This window comes from Pinus tabuliformis, chromosome 4_2, assembly GCF_031772625.1.
Source record: "Pinus tabuliformis cultivar Carrire ecotype Pingquan chromosome 4_2, CPIR1, whole genome shotgun sequence".
Classification (NCBI taxonomy): domain Eukaryota; kingdom Viridiplantae; phylum Streptophyta; class Pinopsida; order Pinales; family Pinaceae; genus Pinus; species Pinus tabuliformis.
In genome coordinates, this window is record NC_142304.1 from 400,092,992 (window position 1) to 400,111,520 (window position 18,529).

The 18,529-nt window shown below is 37.7% G+C and overlaps 3 protein-coding genes across 3 annotated transcripts in view; all 3 read left to right on the forward strand.

The window, feature by feature from the left end:
• LOC149169639 (uncharacterized) overlaps window positions 1–18,529 on the forward strand; it is a 92,689-nt gene that overhangs the window by 13,124 nt on the left and 61,036 nt on the right. The gene's annotated exons all lie outside the window — the stretch shown is intronic.
• LOC149169640 (UDP-glycosyltransferase 86A2-like) lies at window positions 3,954–4,797 on the forward strand. Its single transcript, XM_089428062.1, has 2 exons — window positions 3,954–4,455; window positions 4,604–4,797. The coding sequence occupies exons 1-2, from the start codon at window positions 3,954–3,956 to the stop codon at window positions 4,795–4,797; spliced, it is 696 nt and encodes a 231-aa protein (XP_089284188.1).
• LOC149169641 (clavaminate synthase-like protein At3g21360) lies at window positions 8,384–10,626 on the forward strand. The gene is made up of 3 exons (XM_089428063.1): window positions 8,384–8,899; window positions 9,467–9,621; window positions 10,278–10,626. The coding sequence occupies exons 1-3, from the start codon at window positions 8,384–8,386 to the stop codon at window positions 10,624–10,626; spliced, it is 1,020 nt and encodes a 339-aa protein (XP_089284189.1).

Consider the following 18,529-nt stretch of genomic DNA (forward strand, 5'->3'; position numbering starts at 1 on the left):
ACTGGGAGCTTGTCACCTATAACCTTCTTTAAACATGAAACATGGAAAACTGGGTGCACTCGAGAAGCTGCAGGAAGCTCCAATTTGTTTTCCATAGTACCAATCTTTTGCAACACCTTGTACGGACCATAATACTTTGGTGATAATTTATTATCCTTCTTAGCTTGCTTGAGGGACATTTGTTTATATGGTTGTAGCCATAGGAATACCCAGTCACCTACATCAAAACTTCTTTCGCTGCGATGTTGATCTGCCTGTTGTTTCATTCTTTTCTGTGCCAACACGAGGTTATCCTTTGAGAGTTGGAGAACTTGTTGTTGATGCTTGATGTGATGTTCCACTGCTTGAACCTTGGAATTTTCTCTTAAATAGGATGTGATGGATGGTGGTTGATATCCATAAAGTGCCATAAATGGGGTCATTTTTGTTGCAGTATGGAAGGAAGTGTTATACCACCATTCAGCCAGAGGCAACCATTTGACCCATTGTGTCTGTTTATCAGATACCAAGCAACGAAGATATCCTTCCAAACATTTGTTTACTATCTCATTTTGCCCATCAGATTGAGGATGATAAGATGAGCTATGAGCTAACTGAGTACCAAGACAAGAAAATAATTCTATCGAAAAATTTCTAGTAAAAATGGGATCTCTGTCACTTACAATAATCTTTGGGTTTCCATGTAGCTTTTGAATTGTTTCCATAAATGCAGTAGAAATTGTACTGGCTTTAAATGGATGTGATAATGCACAAAAGTGTGCATACTTGGTAAGTCTGTCAACTACCACCATGATGACACTCTTTCCCTCAGACTTGGGTAAACTTGTGATACAATCCATTGAAACCTCCACCCAATGTTGGCTTGGAATGGATAAAGGTTGTAATATACTTGACGTCTTAAGTGTTTCAGCTTTATTTTGTTGGCAAACCAAACATTCCGCCACAGACTTGAAAAAAAAAAACCCAAGCGGGTTTTTTTTCATGGTCTCGATCACCGGAGGAGTTATTCAAATTGGTGTTCCCGAGGCCCTATCTATCTACATATCTGGTTTTCTTTTCATGTTCTCGATCACTAAATTTTATATAAAACTATAAATTAGAACCAACTTTTTGTAAATAAAATCTAAAACCTAATTAGAATACATAATCTACCACTTATAAATTATTAAATAAAATTTAAAATTACATCATTTCAAAATAAAGTTAACCACTTTTAACATGATCCAAATAATAAACTATAAGATAATATTATAATATTTGTTTGTTTTGGCAATAGAATTCTCGATGTTTTTCAATGTCCAAATAATAAGTCATCTGAAAATATTCTAAGTCATTTGAAATGAAATACAAGGTGAAACAACACATCCTGTTGGATGTTTTCGCACCTCGGAATTATCAGTTGAAGAATGGAATAAAAGGCTTAGTTGTATAAACTGCCTTATTTAGACACTCTATACACAAAATTATAGATTATGTATTCCAAATAATTCACTATGTCCAGCATTGACCCATGGTGACTAGAACGGCCGTAGAAAACGACGTTTCCCGTACTGTCCCGTTTCTAGCTTGTTTTTCTCCAAGAACAGTCGCTCCCGTCGTGTTTCTAGCGAAGTAGGGCCTCAAAGAACAAGGTTCCTAGGTCCTTTTTATAAAATCAAAGTGTTCTCGATCATCGGAGGAGTTATTCAAATTGGTGTTTCCGAGGCCCCTATCTATCTACATATTTGGTTTTTTGTTTTTCATGTTCTCGATCACCGGAGGAGTTATTCAAGTTGTGAGGGCAAAGAGAGAAATGTCGACGATACCTGTGTTTCATTCGTGGAGATGGGGCAGTTTATTGCTAATGCAGATTGGAATTTTACTTGGTAATCTTATTTCCCAACTCAATGATTTTAGCCATTCCTTATTTTAAACGTCACCAGTAGCCACCTATGCCACTGCCCAAATGCTTGAAGGCTATTAGCAAGTCATGGATAGTGAAGCCATGTTTTTCTACCTACTTTCCCTTTTTGCACTTTGTTTTTTTACGAAGCCATTTCTAATCGAAAATTAAATAAATTACAGTTCCATTGTGCTAAATATTGCACTTACAATTCGGAGAGAGGCATTCTAGTACGTCCTTTCATCTACAGTCCACAAGAACTTCTACTCTGCTAAAGTTCAGCCTAAACAAAAACTGTCCGCAAAAAATCCATACAAAGTCTTTGAAATTGGTCCTCTATCCTTCAACTATACCATATGTTCACACATGTCTAAAGGCAAATAAAAGTCTAATTTTTTTTCACAATTCTGAAACTTTCAGGACTATTTTGCACTTTGTCACGATCAAACATTTTTTTCTTTGTTTTATAATTATTATTCGGAAGTGTTTAGAGAAACATAATGTGAAGTCTAGTGCTTTACCCCAAGTGCGAACTTCATTGGGATTAGGTGCCATAGCTATTCCACTCAAGTCGCCAAGTAAATGCATCTGGCCTCATCACTTCGAGACTCATGCCATTCGAAAAATGGGAAACAAGACGAGAAACAGAGTTTTGAAATTTCACATTCAAGAAACGAGGAGAGAGAAAAAAACAATAAAAATAAGAAAAATAAATTTTAACTCTTCAAATAAAGTAAAGTTCAACCTAAAGTGTGACTACACTCAATTTTATATAAAATTATAAATTAGAACCAACTTTTTGTAAATAAAATCTAAAACCTAATTAGAATACATAATCTACCACTTATAAAATATTAAATAAAATTTAAAAATACATCATTTCAAAATAAAGTTAACCGCTTTTAACATGATCCAAATAATAAACTATAGGATAATGTTATAATATTTGTTTGTTTTGGCAATAACATTTTCCATGTTTTTCAATGTCCAAATAATAAGCCATCTGAAAATATTTGATTTTTCTCGCAATAAGATGTTGTTGCCCACTAAGTCATTTGAAACGAAATACTGGGTAAAACAACACATCGTGTTGGATGATTAGTTGAATAATGGAATAAAAAGCTTAATTGTATAAACTGCCTTATTTAGACACTCTATACACAGAATTATAGATTATGTATTCCAAATAATTCACTATGTCCAGTACTGACCCATGGTGACTAGAACGGCCGTAGAAAACTACGTTTCTCGTACCATCCCATTTCTAGCTCGTTTTTCTCTAAGAACGATCGCTCCTGTCTCGTTTCTGGCGGAGTAGGGCCTCAAAGAACAAGGTTCCTAGATCCTATTTATAAAATCAAAGTGTTCCCGAGGCCCCTATCTATCTATATATCTGGTTTTAATTAAAAAAACATAAAAATCTAATTATATTTTAATAATTTATTTTTTTATTAATTAAAATAAATAAATTATAAAATAAATTAATCATAGACCAATAATAATTAATAAACAAATATAATCACCCTATGTTAATTTTATATACCTAAAGGAATAAAATCATTCTTAAATTCAATAATATCATCACCCTATTTCTTTCCTAAGAAATTTAAGAGGCCATGGTTGGATTATTATTGCATGTTTGTTATAAAAATAATTAACATATAATTAGGCCGATAGGCCTTCCTATGCATCAACAATCGTCAACACTTTTATCGTGCTCCGTTGGATCAAGGGAGACACTTTCAACCATTGATTTGAAGTGTGACTGCTTTTTCTAAATATAGATTGAGTTGCTTTACTGCTTTCTCCCATTCTTTTATGTCACTCGTAAGATATTTCTGCTTTTTCCCTGCCAGTTGTCTCTCACATCGCATCTGGCAAGCATGCACTGCACTTTGACTGTTTTTTCCAAATATTGGTTGTTTTGCCTTCTTTTCACCTCCGAGTTCTATTGTGCATTGAACGTGGCCCTGTTATGCAAAAACTATGTTCAGATTGCCACTAGGGGAAATCTTAGGCAGATCCTATTTCCGTAGCCGAGGAACGTTGAAGCTCACAATCGAACAATCCAATGGCTCGCAATCCGCAATCCTTGCAAGGTCACATAACTCCCATGATGCACTTCGCGAAGAAACTTGCTTCCAAAGGTGTTACAGTCACGTTCGTTAACACGCACCACAGGCACCAGCAGATCACTAAGGCTAACAATCACAGTGCTGAACAAGACGACCCTCTTGAGAAGGAAGCGCTTAATGTTGGTCTTGATATTCGCTCTGTTCAAATCTCTGATGGATTACCTCTGGATTTCGATCGGTCAGCCAGATTGATCGATTTTATGCGCTCTGTAGATAATATGGCAGGAGAGTTGGAACGACTCCTTCAAAATCTCAACAAGACAGGGCCGACAATTTCTTGTGTCATAGCTGATAGTGGACTTTCCTGGTCATTTGAAGTCACAAAGAAATTAGGTATTCCCTGGATTTCGTTTTGGCCACAGCCTACCTTTCTTTATTCGATCCACTATCACGCACATCTGCTGGAGGATCTCCGTTGCAATCTTTATGAAGGAACCGGTAAGGTTTCTGGGTGCTTTAAATAGTTTTTTCGTTTGAAATCCTGCTTACAGAAGCTTGCAGATATATTTGCGCAGGTCTTCATTAGTAGGCATCTTGTTTAATTTTATTTTGGATTTTAATTATCGTCAGTGCGATTTATCTGCAGCTGATGAGGGCAGCATTTCGATTGATTTTATTCCCGGCGTACCAAACTTAGAAGCAAGAGATCTTCCGTCCTTCATACGTCGGACCCCGAGTCACAGTGCATTCTTGATGGGATGCATAGGTCCTTTCAGGTATGTCGCGAAGCAGATTGGGTTCTTGGAAATTCTTTTGACGATCTCGAAAGAAAGGAAGTGAATTTAAACCCTTCGGTACTGCATGCTAGTTCGTTGCTTCCCTCAGGTTTTTTGAACGGTGAACATTCCAAGGACATGAGAGTTGAAACGAGCATTTGGACAGAATGTGACTGTTCTGAGTGGCTGGATGCAAAGCCTAATCGTTCGGTTCTATACGTTTCCTTTGGGAGTATGGTTCATGTGACTAAAGCTCAGCTGGAGGAAATAATATGTAGTATGGTTGATGTGATGAACTTCCAGATCATGTGTCAGAAAGCTTCCAATATCCAACCGATACTCTTCTTCCACTCCAGCCCCTCAGGAATAATATGCAGTTAATATCTAGATTGGGAAGGGGCACGTTTAAACTAGGCTACTATCGTCTCTACTTTGATAGCTACAACATTCTTCGACTCATTTACGACGACGAATCAGGATTGAAAGACAACTACGGGCCTTCTGGCAGGCAAAACACATTATATGTCCGAGCTATGTTGAATGCCTACGGTAATTTCAGGTCAAACGACGGGTTTAACATTGCGGCATCAGATTATGGAGAAGGCCCCAAGAGAAGATTAACTCTGGACATTGATGGAAACCTGAGCCTATATAGTTTGGTGGAAGAGAAAGGTACATGGACCATTGTTTGGATGGTGATCCGTGATCAATGCAGAGTTCATAGCTTCTGTGGAATGTACGGTCTGTGCATATACACTCGAAAGCCTAGTTGTACATGTCCCCCTAGTTTTGACATGAAAGATTCCACCAATTGGTTCCAAGGTTGCCAGCGGAATCAAGAACTGGATGGGCATAGTACAAGACCTCTGTATTTTTCAGATACAAATTATTCTAACTTCGATCTATCCCAGCCTGCTGAGATTACGCTGGAAGAGTGCAAACGTTTGTGCATGAATAACAACCGTTGTGAAGGCTTTGTCTACGTGGATGGCGCCGGATTGTGTTTTCCTAAGTATTTACTGATCAGTGGATACCAATCTCCTGGTTAGACGGGCCACATGTACATCAAAGTTTCCAGCAATGATTCTACTGTTTCTAATATTACTAGTGCATCTAAGCCTTTGCCATTAAACTGTTCGCCTTCCACGGACGAAGACAAAAGGCACAAGACAAGAAGCGCTACTGTCAAATCTGCGCTAAGATATTTTGCTATTGCATTTGGTGTTGCAGAGCTATTTTGTGTAATACTTGGTTGGTGGTATATGTCCAGAACATATAGAGATCTTGGCTATGAACGTTTAGCCTACTCAGACATCCCCGGGGGATTCAAGAACTTTAGCTTTTCAGAATTGAAGAAAGTGAAGAAAGTGACAGATAACTTCAAGATAAGACTGGGAGAAGGAGGCTTTGGGTCTGTGTACAAAGGCGTGCTGACCGATGGTGAGGTGGTAGCAGTGAAGCGACTGGAAGGAGTATCCCAGGGTCATGATCAGTTCTGGGCAGAAGTGAGTGTGATTGGGAGAGTCCATCACATGAACTTAGTTCGTATGTTTGGCTTCTGTGCCGAAGGAAATCACAGGTTGTTAGTTTACGAGTACATTGAAAATGGGTCTCTAGACAAGTATCTGACTGCAGAAAGCCAAGAAGTTGGCAACGACAGAGTTTTGGGTTGGAAAGAAAGATTTGGGATTGCGGTGGGCACAGCCAAGGGGTTAGCCTACCTTCACGAAGAATGTTTGGAATGGATTCTGCACTGTGACATCAAGCCCCAAAACATACTTCTGGACATGAATTTTTGTCCCAAGGTTGCGGACTTTGGGTTGGCGAAGCTGGTAGATAGAGATCACTCATTCTCCTTCTCCACAATTAGAGGCACACGGGGTTACTTAGCACTGGAGTGGGCAATGAATATGCCAATCACGTCCAAGGTGGATGTTTATAGCTTTGGGATTGTTTTGTTAGAGATAGTGACCGGAAGAAGCTCGTTATCCAGTTCAACAGGACATCTGGTTCAGTGGGTCTCTGCAATGATGAGGGAAGGGAGAGAGATTGAGGAAGTGGTGGATCCGAGGTTGCATGGAGATTTTAATTCGGCAGAGGTGAAGAGAATCCTGAAAACAGCACTGCTCTGCATCGAGCAAGACAAGGATGTGAGACCAACCATGAGTCAGGCCGTCGAAATGCTTTCTCAACCTGATTCCTTTACATCATCAGATTCTCTTTGGGTGTAATTTTTTACTTCTTAACTCGTCTTGTAATGGAAGCTTTTGTGGTTCACGACTCACCTTTTGATTTTTGGCTATTAGAGCAGAATAACTCCAATCCCCAAAGTTGCACTTAGCTTGAATACCCTTAAATAGACCGTTGGATATCATGAGGCCACAAATCAACTCAGCTCTGACAAGGGAAGCCAAATTTTCTTTGTTGTAAACTTATAAATTCAGCACAAATAGCATTGATTATGTTGTATTCTATTCTTATCATTTCCTTTGGCAAAGCAATATACTCTGTAATTTGATTTTGTATTTGAAATTTACTGCAAGAGGAAATCTATGGAAATTTGAAAACGATATTCTGATTATTTTATCAAACGACAAAGAGCGTTTAGAAGGGTAATTGCACAATGATCCAATCCAAGAAAACAAGGTTTTCCACAAACCAATTAAATCTTCTAGAAAAATTCAACAATTCCAATTTAATAGTCCTATCGGCCTCTCTTTGTACCATTTGGGACAATTGCTAGTTATATTTAGGCCGATAGGCCTTCCTATGCATCAACAATTGTCAACACTTTTATCCTGCTTCGTTAGATCAGGTGAGACACTTTCAACCATTGATTTGAAGTGTGACTGTTTTTTCCAAATATTAGTTGAGTTTCCTTCTTGGCGTGGCAAGATATTTTTACTGCTTTTTCCCATTTTTTTATGTCACTCTTGAAGATATTTTTAGGCCGATAGGCCTTCCTATGCATCAACAATCGTCAACACTTTTATCCTGCTCCGTTAGATCAGGTGAGACACTTTCAACCATTGATTTGAAGTGTGACTGCTTTTTCCAAATATTGGTTGAGTTTCCTTCTTGGCATGGCAAGATATTTTTACTGCTTTTTCCCATTTTTTATGTCACTCTTGAAGATATTTTTACTGCTTTTTCCCATTCTTTTATGTCACCCTTGCCCTTTGTTTCTTTGGTATGCCAGTTGTTGTTGCTATTCTTCTTCCCTAGCTTTTGGCAAGCACTGATTAGTATTAAATTATATACCCCATACACCCATTAAAACTACCTGCGGCGAACTCTTTAGCTGTATCTCTACAGACTTAATCCCCAAACCCCCAAAGCCGTGATCTGGTGCATCTTGAAGTTGTGTTTCTAAGCTCTATAGCTGCATGGTTCATTCATTATCGTATTTGAACTAAACTGATAAATCATTTCTCAAATTTTGGATTTGAATGTCTCATTTTAAGCAAAATCTCGAATTTCAGGTTGTTTTAGAGGAAGCAAAGCCCAGCTGATCTGCACATTTAAATTATAGTAATGTCATCTCGCAAAGAGATTGTGTTACCTACCAGCCCTGACCTTTTAGTCGTCTCGTTGTTCTGCAAAAGCACAAGGTTCCCTCGAGTTTTGTATTTCGTTTTGTAATTTAGAACATGGAGATTACATCTGAATCATTTGCAACCATGCACACTTTCTTAGAAGGTCGAATACCAGAGCAGAAGATGACGATTGCAGGAGCGTCGGAAGAAAACAGATTATTCCCCAAGGTTCTTCTCCCTGCTCAGCAATGCGCTACCTCCCACGATCGCAAAGGAGGGATTGCAGATGTAACCCACAACATACGCAATAACAGAGATTGGATACAGCATCAACACACGGATCACGGTGCTCTGCTTTTCAGAGGATTCCCTCTCAGATCCGCCGCAGATTTCAGCTCATTTGTTAAAGCGTTTGGGTGGGAGGAGCAACGTTATGAAAGAAGAAGTCAAAATATCATTCAACCTCTTATAATATCTAGGAAATATCTAAAAGATATGTTATTTGATAGATGTACAAAGATATGTTATTTGAAATACAAATCTTCAATGCCTTGTTTCCCTAATCTATTATTTGGTACCAACTTACCAAGTGAACTTCAACAACTTTTACAACAGATTTCCCCCTTTGGTGTTATTCAATTTTATACCTATACAATAAATTGCCCCTTTTCTATTATTCAATGTGAGACCTATACAATAAAATGACCCTTTTCTGTTTTTCAATTCAATTTATGTTCGCCACAATTGAATTTAAAAACTTCTGCAACAAATTTTCCGCTTTGTTGTTACTCCACTTTGGAGACCCACATTTTGTTGTTACTAAATTTGGTTACCCTCTTATCCTCCATATCTCTAGCATATTCCAAAACCAGGAACGAATTCTCTCAATTGCTGTGTTAATTTGAATTCTCCCAACAAATACTGCCCTCTCACCAATTAGAATGCCCAAAGTTTTGGGGTTTTCTAAATCTTGGGATAGTTACCAAAACCCAAGCTAGAATGGATTGATGTCTATTATTCATTTATGGGTTAATATATCAAGATGGAAATGAACCTATAGCTAAACATGGCCATGAATTTTCGGGTTGGGTGTTTCAGTTTTTAAGAGCATGGATCTAGCTGAAGTTGAAACTTGTGTTGTGCCAATTTTCCATCTTTGTCTACTATTCAATTTTCTGTTACAATGGTTCGATGCAGATGGATGAGTGGCCGTCTAAGCTGTTTTTCTTCTACGAGACTGCACCTCCCACAGGTGGAGAGATTGCCATAGCTCTCAGCCAAGGCATTGCGCAGCGAATGGAAATCAGAATGCCTGAATTTGTAAGAAGAGTGAAGGATACAGGGTTGGTCATGTCTAAAGTAATGGCTCCACCCTAAACACATTTGCTTCCTTCTCTACCGGAAACTGGCAAACTTTTCTGGAAAAGAACGACCCAATTGAGGCGAAAAAGAGGTAAGTGCAATGTAGCTGCTAGAAGGCATTAATTAGCGTAAGTCCATTTAAAGTACCACCCGGTATAGCTTTCAGAATCTCAATTCACATGGTGTGTATACCAGTTGGTTTCACATGGTGTGTATATTAGTTGGTTTTAGTGGGTTTGGTCTCAGTTTACATTATAAATTTAAACCTTTTGGGAAGGGTTGAAAATGAAAATTGGTTGGGAATTAAATTTCCCCAATCTTATCTAGCCTCCCCTAAACTTTCACACAATTCTGATAATAAACATCCCATTATATAAACAAACTTTGATACCAACGCGACAATTTTGGAGGTGCATATAATTTTATCTGGCAATTTTGGAGGTGCGAACTTCACAGTTTGAGGATGGGTATTAATCCTGGGTATCAACTTGACATGATCTTCATAGGAGACCTCAGGTTCACATGGCTTTGTCATAACTTTATTATTTCACTGCATTTAAGCTCATCATCTCATTTATCATTTTGTTGTTCAGTTATTATTGCTTTCAAAGTTTAATGCCTCTGCATTTGAATGAATGATAAGCAGAGTAGTAGAGGTGATGGGTTGTAGGAACTTTAAGTGCCTAGAGGACGGACCAGATGAGTTCGTGTTCGGCCCTCGGGAGGCGATCAGAGCAATCGAGGGATATGGAGGGAGGCGAGCCTGGTTTAACACCATAACCGGCTATGGCAAAAGAAACCTGTCACTGTCTTTTGGAGATGGGTGTCATATTTCTGGTGAAGCAGCGGAGGCATCCAAGGCCATTGTTGATGAAGAGTGCGTAAATTTAAGGTGGGAGGAAGGGGATGTATTGTTGCTGGATAACCTGGTTGTTCAGCATGCGAGAAGACCTTCAAAGCCTCCACGTCAAGTACTGGTTGCTATGTGCAAGTAGACGTTATTCTCTGGTAGAGAAGGAACCTGAGATTTTTGCACAGGAAGATGATTTAGACGTAAAGAGTTTTGCATTTCATCTGTTTGTATCTAAACATCAAGATGATTTAGACGTAACGAGTTTTGCATTGCATCTATTTGTATCTAAAGAATAACTATTTTTGTTCCCTCTACATAACTCTTTCACAGTTCAAATATGCGTTATAGTGTAGAGTTTTTTAAACTATTTATGTTTGGTTTTAATTTCATGAGTAGAGATATTCTTTAATATAGACTCAGTTATCGAATGGATCAGCAAACCCTTCTGGTTTTTTAAATTTCCGTATTGAAATTCAGATATTTTTAATTAAAGGAGGTTACATGTTTGTTGGAAATAATGGAATTTCAGGTATAATTTTGATAAAATCAGGTGGAAATTTTGGGAAATCTTAGTTATAACTGTCAAGTTTTACAATTTTGGGAAATCCTGGTTATAACTGTCAAGTTTCAGAATTTTGGGTGCTCAGAAATTTTTGATAGTACTGATTCCACTTCCACCATAAAAAAAAAATATTCAAACAATTCCATAATTAAAAAAAAAAAAAAACCAAAACCAACTTTGAATGAAAAAAGACTATCCTCAACAAGCAATTCCTTATCAAATTCCTCCCTTTATAAATCAAATTTCTTTGGAAAAAATTGCTTATCAACAACATAAAATATATCTCTAACATATTATTCCCATTATTTTATACCTTCGAACCCTAGTTACCCTTAAAAAAACTCCCCATTTAGAAATGTGTAGAATATCTGTAAAAAGTACCAATATTTTTAACCAAATTTCCAAATTCTTTACCAAATAATAAACATCTCTAACAATAATCTTTTTAACACCAATCAAAACAAAGTCAGAGACATAAAAACGAAATCCATAAAAATCCCCATTCAAAATTATAGCTTTTAAAGTAAAGTTAATTAAAATATGAAAAGACATGTTCAAGACTAAGGGCGGTAGCTTTCAATCTTCTCATTTTTCTTGTTAAATTCTCTTTCTATATGGACTCCCTCTTCTCTCTTGCATCGGTATTCTTCTCTTATTAATTTTATCAAACTTTTGCCTGTATTCTTTTCCTATTAAATTTATCAGACTAAATTTTGATGCTTCCAAGGGAAACCCTAGTCCTTCATGTTACGGGGAGTCATTTGCTCAGAAACATGAAACATTATTATTTTATATTGATGCTTCCAAGGGAAACCCTAGTCCTTCATGTTACGGGGAGTCATTTGCTCAGAAACATGAAACATTATTATTTTATATTTTGTTAGATTGATCATAATAATAGAACTTAAAACTCTTGAAATGGGTCTAGAATTGTCTCCATCATCAATCTCTCTGGTCTAATTTTAAAAAGTGATTTTCGTTTTGTTATTTCTTTGATTATTAAGTTTTTTTTTTGGACTTTTCCCTCTCAAAATGGTCAAATATTAAAAATAAGTGAATCTTGTTATTTTTTTATTACTAAATTCTCTTATAGATTTTCTTTTTTCAAAATTACCAAAAATTAAAGACTCTAAAACTCTTTGAATCTCATCGAACAATTCATTCCTTGTATCTCTACCGCCATTCCTTTACACATCCTTAGATTTGCATATCCATTAGCCGACTAAAGATTGTATGACTCCCTCAATGTTCAACCACTCTCCCCCACTTCCTCACTAAAATAAAAATACCATAAAATAACAGCCTGGAGATATCATTACCATAATAACTTGAGTTAGATCCCTTTTCCCTTTTACCATAATAACAGGGAAATGAAAAATAAAGACAATCCACCACTTTGAATATCACAATTTATTCCAAACTCTTAGCCTCCTTGAAGTCTATAGTTCTAGACATTAAGCTAGGGGTGAAATTTATTTGAGCACCAACTTCAATAGCCTTGAAGTGTTTCGTTGGAGTACACAAGATTTACAAGGGCCCTATCATACTGCCAGAGACAACTTCTCCCGAAAAGGAATACAACAAATCTAACTTTGGCCTTGTGAAATAAATGCACGAATGCACCTGTAACTCGACACTCACCTCTGAGTAGAAAAATAAGGGATTTGATGAGCATAAAGTTTCAACTTTAGCTAGATCCATGCGCTTAAAAACTGATAATAATATCAACATGATATAATAATAATAATATCATGGTTTCTAATGGAATTAATTTTTTAATAGCAATATATCAACATGTTTTCTAATATTATGTTTTGACTTTCTAAATGCAATATACAATTATAATTTTTAATGAAATATACTGGTAGGGGATAGTCATGGTGGTTATTGCCTCGGTCACTAGCAAGCTTCGTATATGCTTGGCCATCTATAAAGGTTTCTTGATTTTGGGTAATTAACTTAATCTCTTGATTTTGGGTAATTAACTTACTCTAAAATGAAATAAGACATTCAATGTGCTCCTTGTAATATAGATATTAACAAAACATTTAAAGAAAAGTAATTGCACAAGGATCCAGTCCAAGAAAACAAGGTTTCCCACAAACCAATTAACTCTTCTAAAAAAATTCAACACTTCCAATTTGTTGAAATATTAATTTCAACTTGTCGTGCTGCATTTAATGCACAAAACCACCAGACCTTATCGGACCGCTTTTCACGAAAAGTGGTTTTCCTCCAAACGCACCCGATGCAATCACTTTTTGACGCGTGTCCATTGTACTTTTCCAAAAACCACTTTTCATCGGGATGTAAAGTTCGGTAGAAAAGGCCCGTCCGATATTGTTCCGAACCGTTTGATTGGAAGGAAGGTTGTCCACCGTCCGATTAATCCAAAGCTGCATTCAGGCCTGCAGGGAATGACATTGCGTGAAGTTTTTGGTTGACCGCCGGTAAAATATAAATGAAATTAAATGTGTTCGTAGAGTATTGGTAAAAAGTTTTTAATTTTAATGTTTTTTATTTCTTACGGAGGTATGGGCATAGTAAAAACGCATTTACGTGTTATGTTTTTGTTTTGTTGTTAGTTGACTTTGTATTGTAATGCAAGGGTGAAACGCACAACAGTGCGAAACAAACAAACACAGAAGAACAGGGGGCAGCGTGAATTTTTTTTTGTGTGGAGCATATGCATTGAAACGCATAGCAATGAAATGTATTGTGTAAATGCAGCAGCATGAGGAAAATATATGTAGTATTTTTGTTGATTGAAATGTAATGTGAAGAATGGATATGTAAGAATTTTTCTTATTTACAGTAGTATATGTAAATGAAAAATTTATACACAGAAGTGTAAATCTTTTCATAAAGAGACAGAGTAATTTTGTTGAAATGTTTTTGGTGAATCCCTCTGAGAGAAAGATGATGAATTTTGTATCAGGCATTTTATTTTAATGAATACAAAGCTTTTGTGGGTGTATGTAATACTATGTTCTTAGAAATCAGTTATAGCTTCCCTGTGTTAAGATCCTGGTGAAAAACAGAGCATTGTCTCTGTGTTCAGTTAATTTGTTTTTGGAATTTTACCAGAAAAAATCCCAACACAATTTAATAATCCTATCGGCCTCTCTTTGTACCTTTTGGGACAATTGCTAGTTATATAATTAGGCCGATAGGCCTTCCTTTGAAAGGGACTTTCGTCGTCCCTTTGTTTCTCAAACTGACACGTGTCGTCGGGAATAGAGCAGGCATAACCGCAGAGTTCTGAAAGCGAGCGGTCATACTCATCGTGTATTCATGGATATTCATGAAGGCGGTTCTGCGGCTACTTAATTTTAGTTGGAGTTTGAGAGAGTTTCATGGAGAATCAAGCTTGTCAGAGTCCATCTGTCGTCACGGTCTTCAACGTGGACAGGACGGAGCGAGACACAGTGACGAAGCTGGTACACCAATGGGAGTTGATCACGCCCGCATTGGAGGAGGATCTGTATCGGGTACCCAATTAAAAGGGGGGCAGACGGATGTTCAGCTGACCTTCAATGGAATGTATCTGGGACCCCTCCATGAACTCCTCGACATAGTGAATAAGAGCTTTCCGGAAATGGGCATGGTCAGCAGCGACTGTAAAGAGACGAGCTGGATAGGCTCCATATCCTACACTGCATACACAAACAGGGCCGAGTTATGCAACAGATACAATTCCAACAAAGGTTACTTCAAAGGGAAATTGGATTTCGTCAAAAGCCCTATTCCGCCATTAGCATGGCATGGAGCATGGAAATTCCTGGAAGAGCTGCCTGGAAATTCTTATGTTCTTCTCGATCCTCTTGGGGGTATAATGGATCAAATACCTGTTAGGATATTCCGACACATAGGAAATAGTTAAGTACAACTTGGTCTAGTATAGAGTTAGGTAAAGTGTGTTTCTTTACCATTGTACATTTTGTAACTTACAATCTGACGGTCACGATATGTAGTGATCCAACGGTTCATTCTCTCCTCGGTATTACCGACACTTGATCCGTGGCTTGACACCCGATTGGTCCATTAATTCTATTTAAAGCGCATGGAGGGTCATTTGTAGGGTAATCCGTGCATGAGAGAAACATATGTAAATTTTCATTCTTTTATTAATAAATTGCGTGAAGTGGCCGCGTTGGCTCAGCCCGTGGACTGTTTCCCTCTTTGAGGGTTTTAACCATGTCAAAATACTGGTGTATTGATCTGAGATCTGGTTGTGAGCGGTGTCCTTTTGGTGTTCTGTCTGAGGAACTTACCATGTAAATTCCTACATGGTATCAGAGCTATTTGAGGGCCGCGTCCATTGGTGATCCAAATCTGAAGCCGGTAGAACTGCATCCGACTGCCGTTTCCTAGATCTGCTGTTTCTGACTGCTTTCGGGCCGAGAGGACTGCTCTGTTGTGTTGGGAGCATCTGTTCCAGTGAGGAACCCCTTTCGTTTCACGCGAAAAGGTTTCCAGTAGCCCTAGCTGCGTCATTTTTAAGATCTGGAGGTATACAGTGTTTATTTGCAGTTTACTGTTATTTTCTCTCTGTTTATTTCGGTTTCGGTTTATTTATCTTTTTTTATTACCGGATCTATACCTTTCATTTCTGCGTATGCTCTTTGCCCTGCGACTCTGTGCGATCTGGGCAAATCAGAAACAGAAAGGAAGGATTTTTCTCATGCGTATGCTCTTTTCCCTGCGCCTTAGGGTGATCTCGGAAAATCAGAAACATTGAGGAAAATATTTAGTTTCCGGCCAAACCTAACTTTGAGCCGCAAGGTTCGTTTTTGAAAATATTTAGTTTTTCGGCTAAAGCTAACTTCGAGCCATAAGGTTCGTTTTCTTTGCATATCCATGTTGGGTTTTGTGTTTTTTGTTTTGTAGGGAAAAAGAGCTTTCTCAAAGCAAGCACGCAACCCAAAGCACCCCCCCCCCCCCCTCTCTCTCTCTCTCTCTCAAATTTTTTGTATAGATCAATTGGTTCAAAGCTATTTTAAGAGAGTAGAGGTCTTGGGTTCAAGTCTCCATTTTGTGGGGGCGGACTTTTCCATTTCCACACATTCCCACACTTCGTCGGCAACTTCAACAACTTTTTTTCAAAAAGCCATAACTTCTTCATCCGGAAGCCGTTTTCAGAGCCGTTTTTTTTAAACCAGCCTAATTTTTCGAGATCTATCCATTGGAACACTTATTTTCAGCATCTTTAGCTTCAGTTTCCATTGAAATGGAAAGTCAATACCAAGTTACCCTTGACAGCACCAACTACTTCCAATGGTTGGCTTACATTGAGGATTTGCTTAGAAGTAAAGGTCTCTACAGAATAGCCTCAGGCCAAGAAAAGAAACCGAAGGATGAAGATAAGGCTGCTAAATGGGAAAATAGGCAAGATCAAGCACGTGGATTGATAGGAATGTCTATTTCTCCAGATCTTAGATTCCATATTGCAGAAATTGATACTCCTGATGAAGCAATGAAACAAATCAATAAAGTTTTTGGGATTAAAAATGAAATTAGAGCCCATCAACTTGAAAATGAGTTGCTTACATTGGACCCTAATAATTTTTCTTGCATTGAAGATTTCTTGTCCAAGTTCAAGACCCTTAGATATCTTTTGGAAGGTGTTAAAGTTAAGAAAGAAGATAGTAACCTTATCTATTCCATTCTTACAAAGTTGGGACCAGCCTACTCTGTGTTTGTTTCCACCTTCCATTCTACAAGAGAAGCCTTCATTTCTCAAGGAACAGACTACAAGCCCCCTTCCTTTGACTCTTTTTGTGATTCTTTAATAAGAGAACAAGAAAAACTCTTACACCTTGGTCTTCTTAATCTTGGAAACTCTTCCAAGAAAGCGTTAGCCGCCCAGCAGCAACCAAATTCAAAGAATCCTAAGAAGTCATATCCTAAAAAGAATGGTCCTAAACCAAACAAGGGTCCTAAGCAATTTCAGCCCCAAAATGAAAAATCATTTCAACAAAATGATAAGACAAATAAAAACAAAGGGAAGAAGACTGATAGACATTGCAATTTTTGTAATCGAGATGGCCACTTAGAATCAAAATGCTTTAAGAAGATGGAAGCCTAGGAAGCAACAACGAAGAAGCATAACATCCATTTGGGGCAATCTTCAACTTCAACTTCATCTTCAGGAATGGCACTTTCTGCATGTGGTTGTCAAGCATCTCGGTCTGGCTATGCTTCAAATGTATCTTCTTCTTCTCATTCTCATGAGTGGCTCATTGATTCTGGAGTTTCTTATCACATGGCCAAAAACAAAGCCATGTTTTCTTCTTTAAATGATTGTAACACCAAAAATATATATGTTGGTGATGATAGATCTCTTAGTGTTGTACGGACTGGAACTGTTCATCTAGACAATGGTCAGTTTAATGATGTATTATGTGTTCCAACCTTATCCTGCAACCTTCTATCTGTATATCAGATAACTCATTCAGGTGAAGGTAAAATCGTTGAATTTTCACCTCATGATGTTGTAATCAAGGACTTAAGAGATCCTAAACAGATTTTGGCTACTGGCATTGCTGATGATTCTACAAGGTTGTATAAGTTTCACAACTTTGGGTCATCAAATCTTCCCTCAGTATTTGTTGCTCATAACGATGAAGTGAGCAAACTTTGGCATGAGCGATTTGGTCACTTAAACTATCGCTCCCTTCAGCATCTATGTAAAGAAAATATGGTGACAGGTCTTCCTATGGTATCTTGTAGAGATGGTGTTTGTTCCGGATGTGTACTCGGAAAACATCATCGGGACAGTTTTGAAAAACGTGCCTCTTGGCACGCCTCAGCCCCTTTACAGCTTGTGCATAGTGATTTATGTGGTCCACTTCCAGTTGTGTCATTCTCTGGCTGCAAGTATTTCTTAACTTTCATTGATGATTTCTCCAGACGCACTTGGGTATACTTCTTAAAACTCAAGAGTGAAGTATTTAACACTTTTTTGGCCTTCAAGGCCTTTGTTGAAAAACAATCTGGACATCAAATTCTTAAGTTAAGATCTGATAATGGTGGAGAATATGTTAAAAACACATTCATCAACTATTGCACTGAGAATGGAATTCAAATGCAACATACTGTTCCATATACTCCACAACAAAATGGTGTAGCTGAAAGGAAGAATCGCACCTTAAAGGAAATGGCTAATTGTATGCTACAATCTAAAGGACTTGGTCTTAGTTTTTAGGCAGAAGCAATTAACTGTGCAAATTACATAATAAACCACACTCCTACTAAGGCTTTAAAGAATATCACTCCAGAAGAAGCATGGAGCTCAATCAAACCAGATGTAAGTCACTTTCGTGTTTTTGGAAGTGAAGCGTGGGCCCATATTCCAGATGAAAAGCATAAAGCTTTAGAACCTAAGAGTGAAAAATGCACTTTTGTTGGATATTCTGAAGATGTCAAAGGCTATAGACTTATTCCATTTAAGTCCAAAAATGTTATCATTAGAAGAGATGTA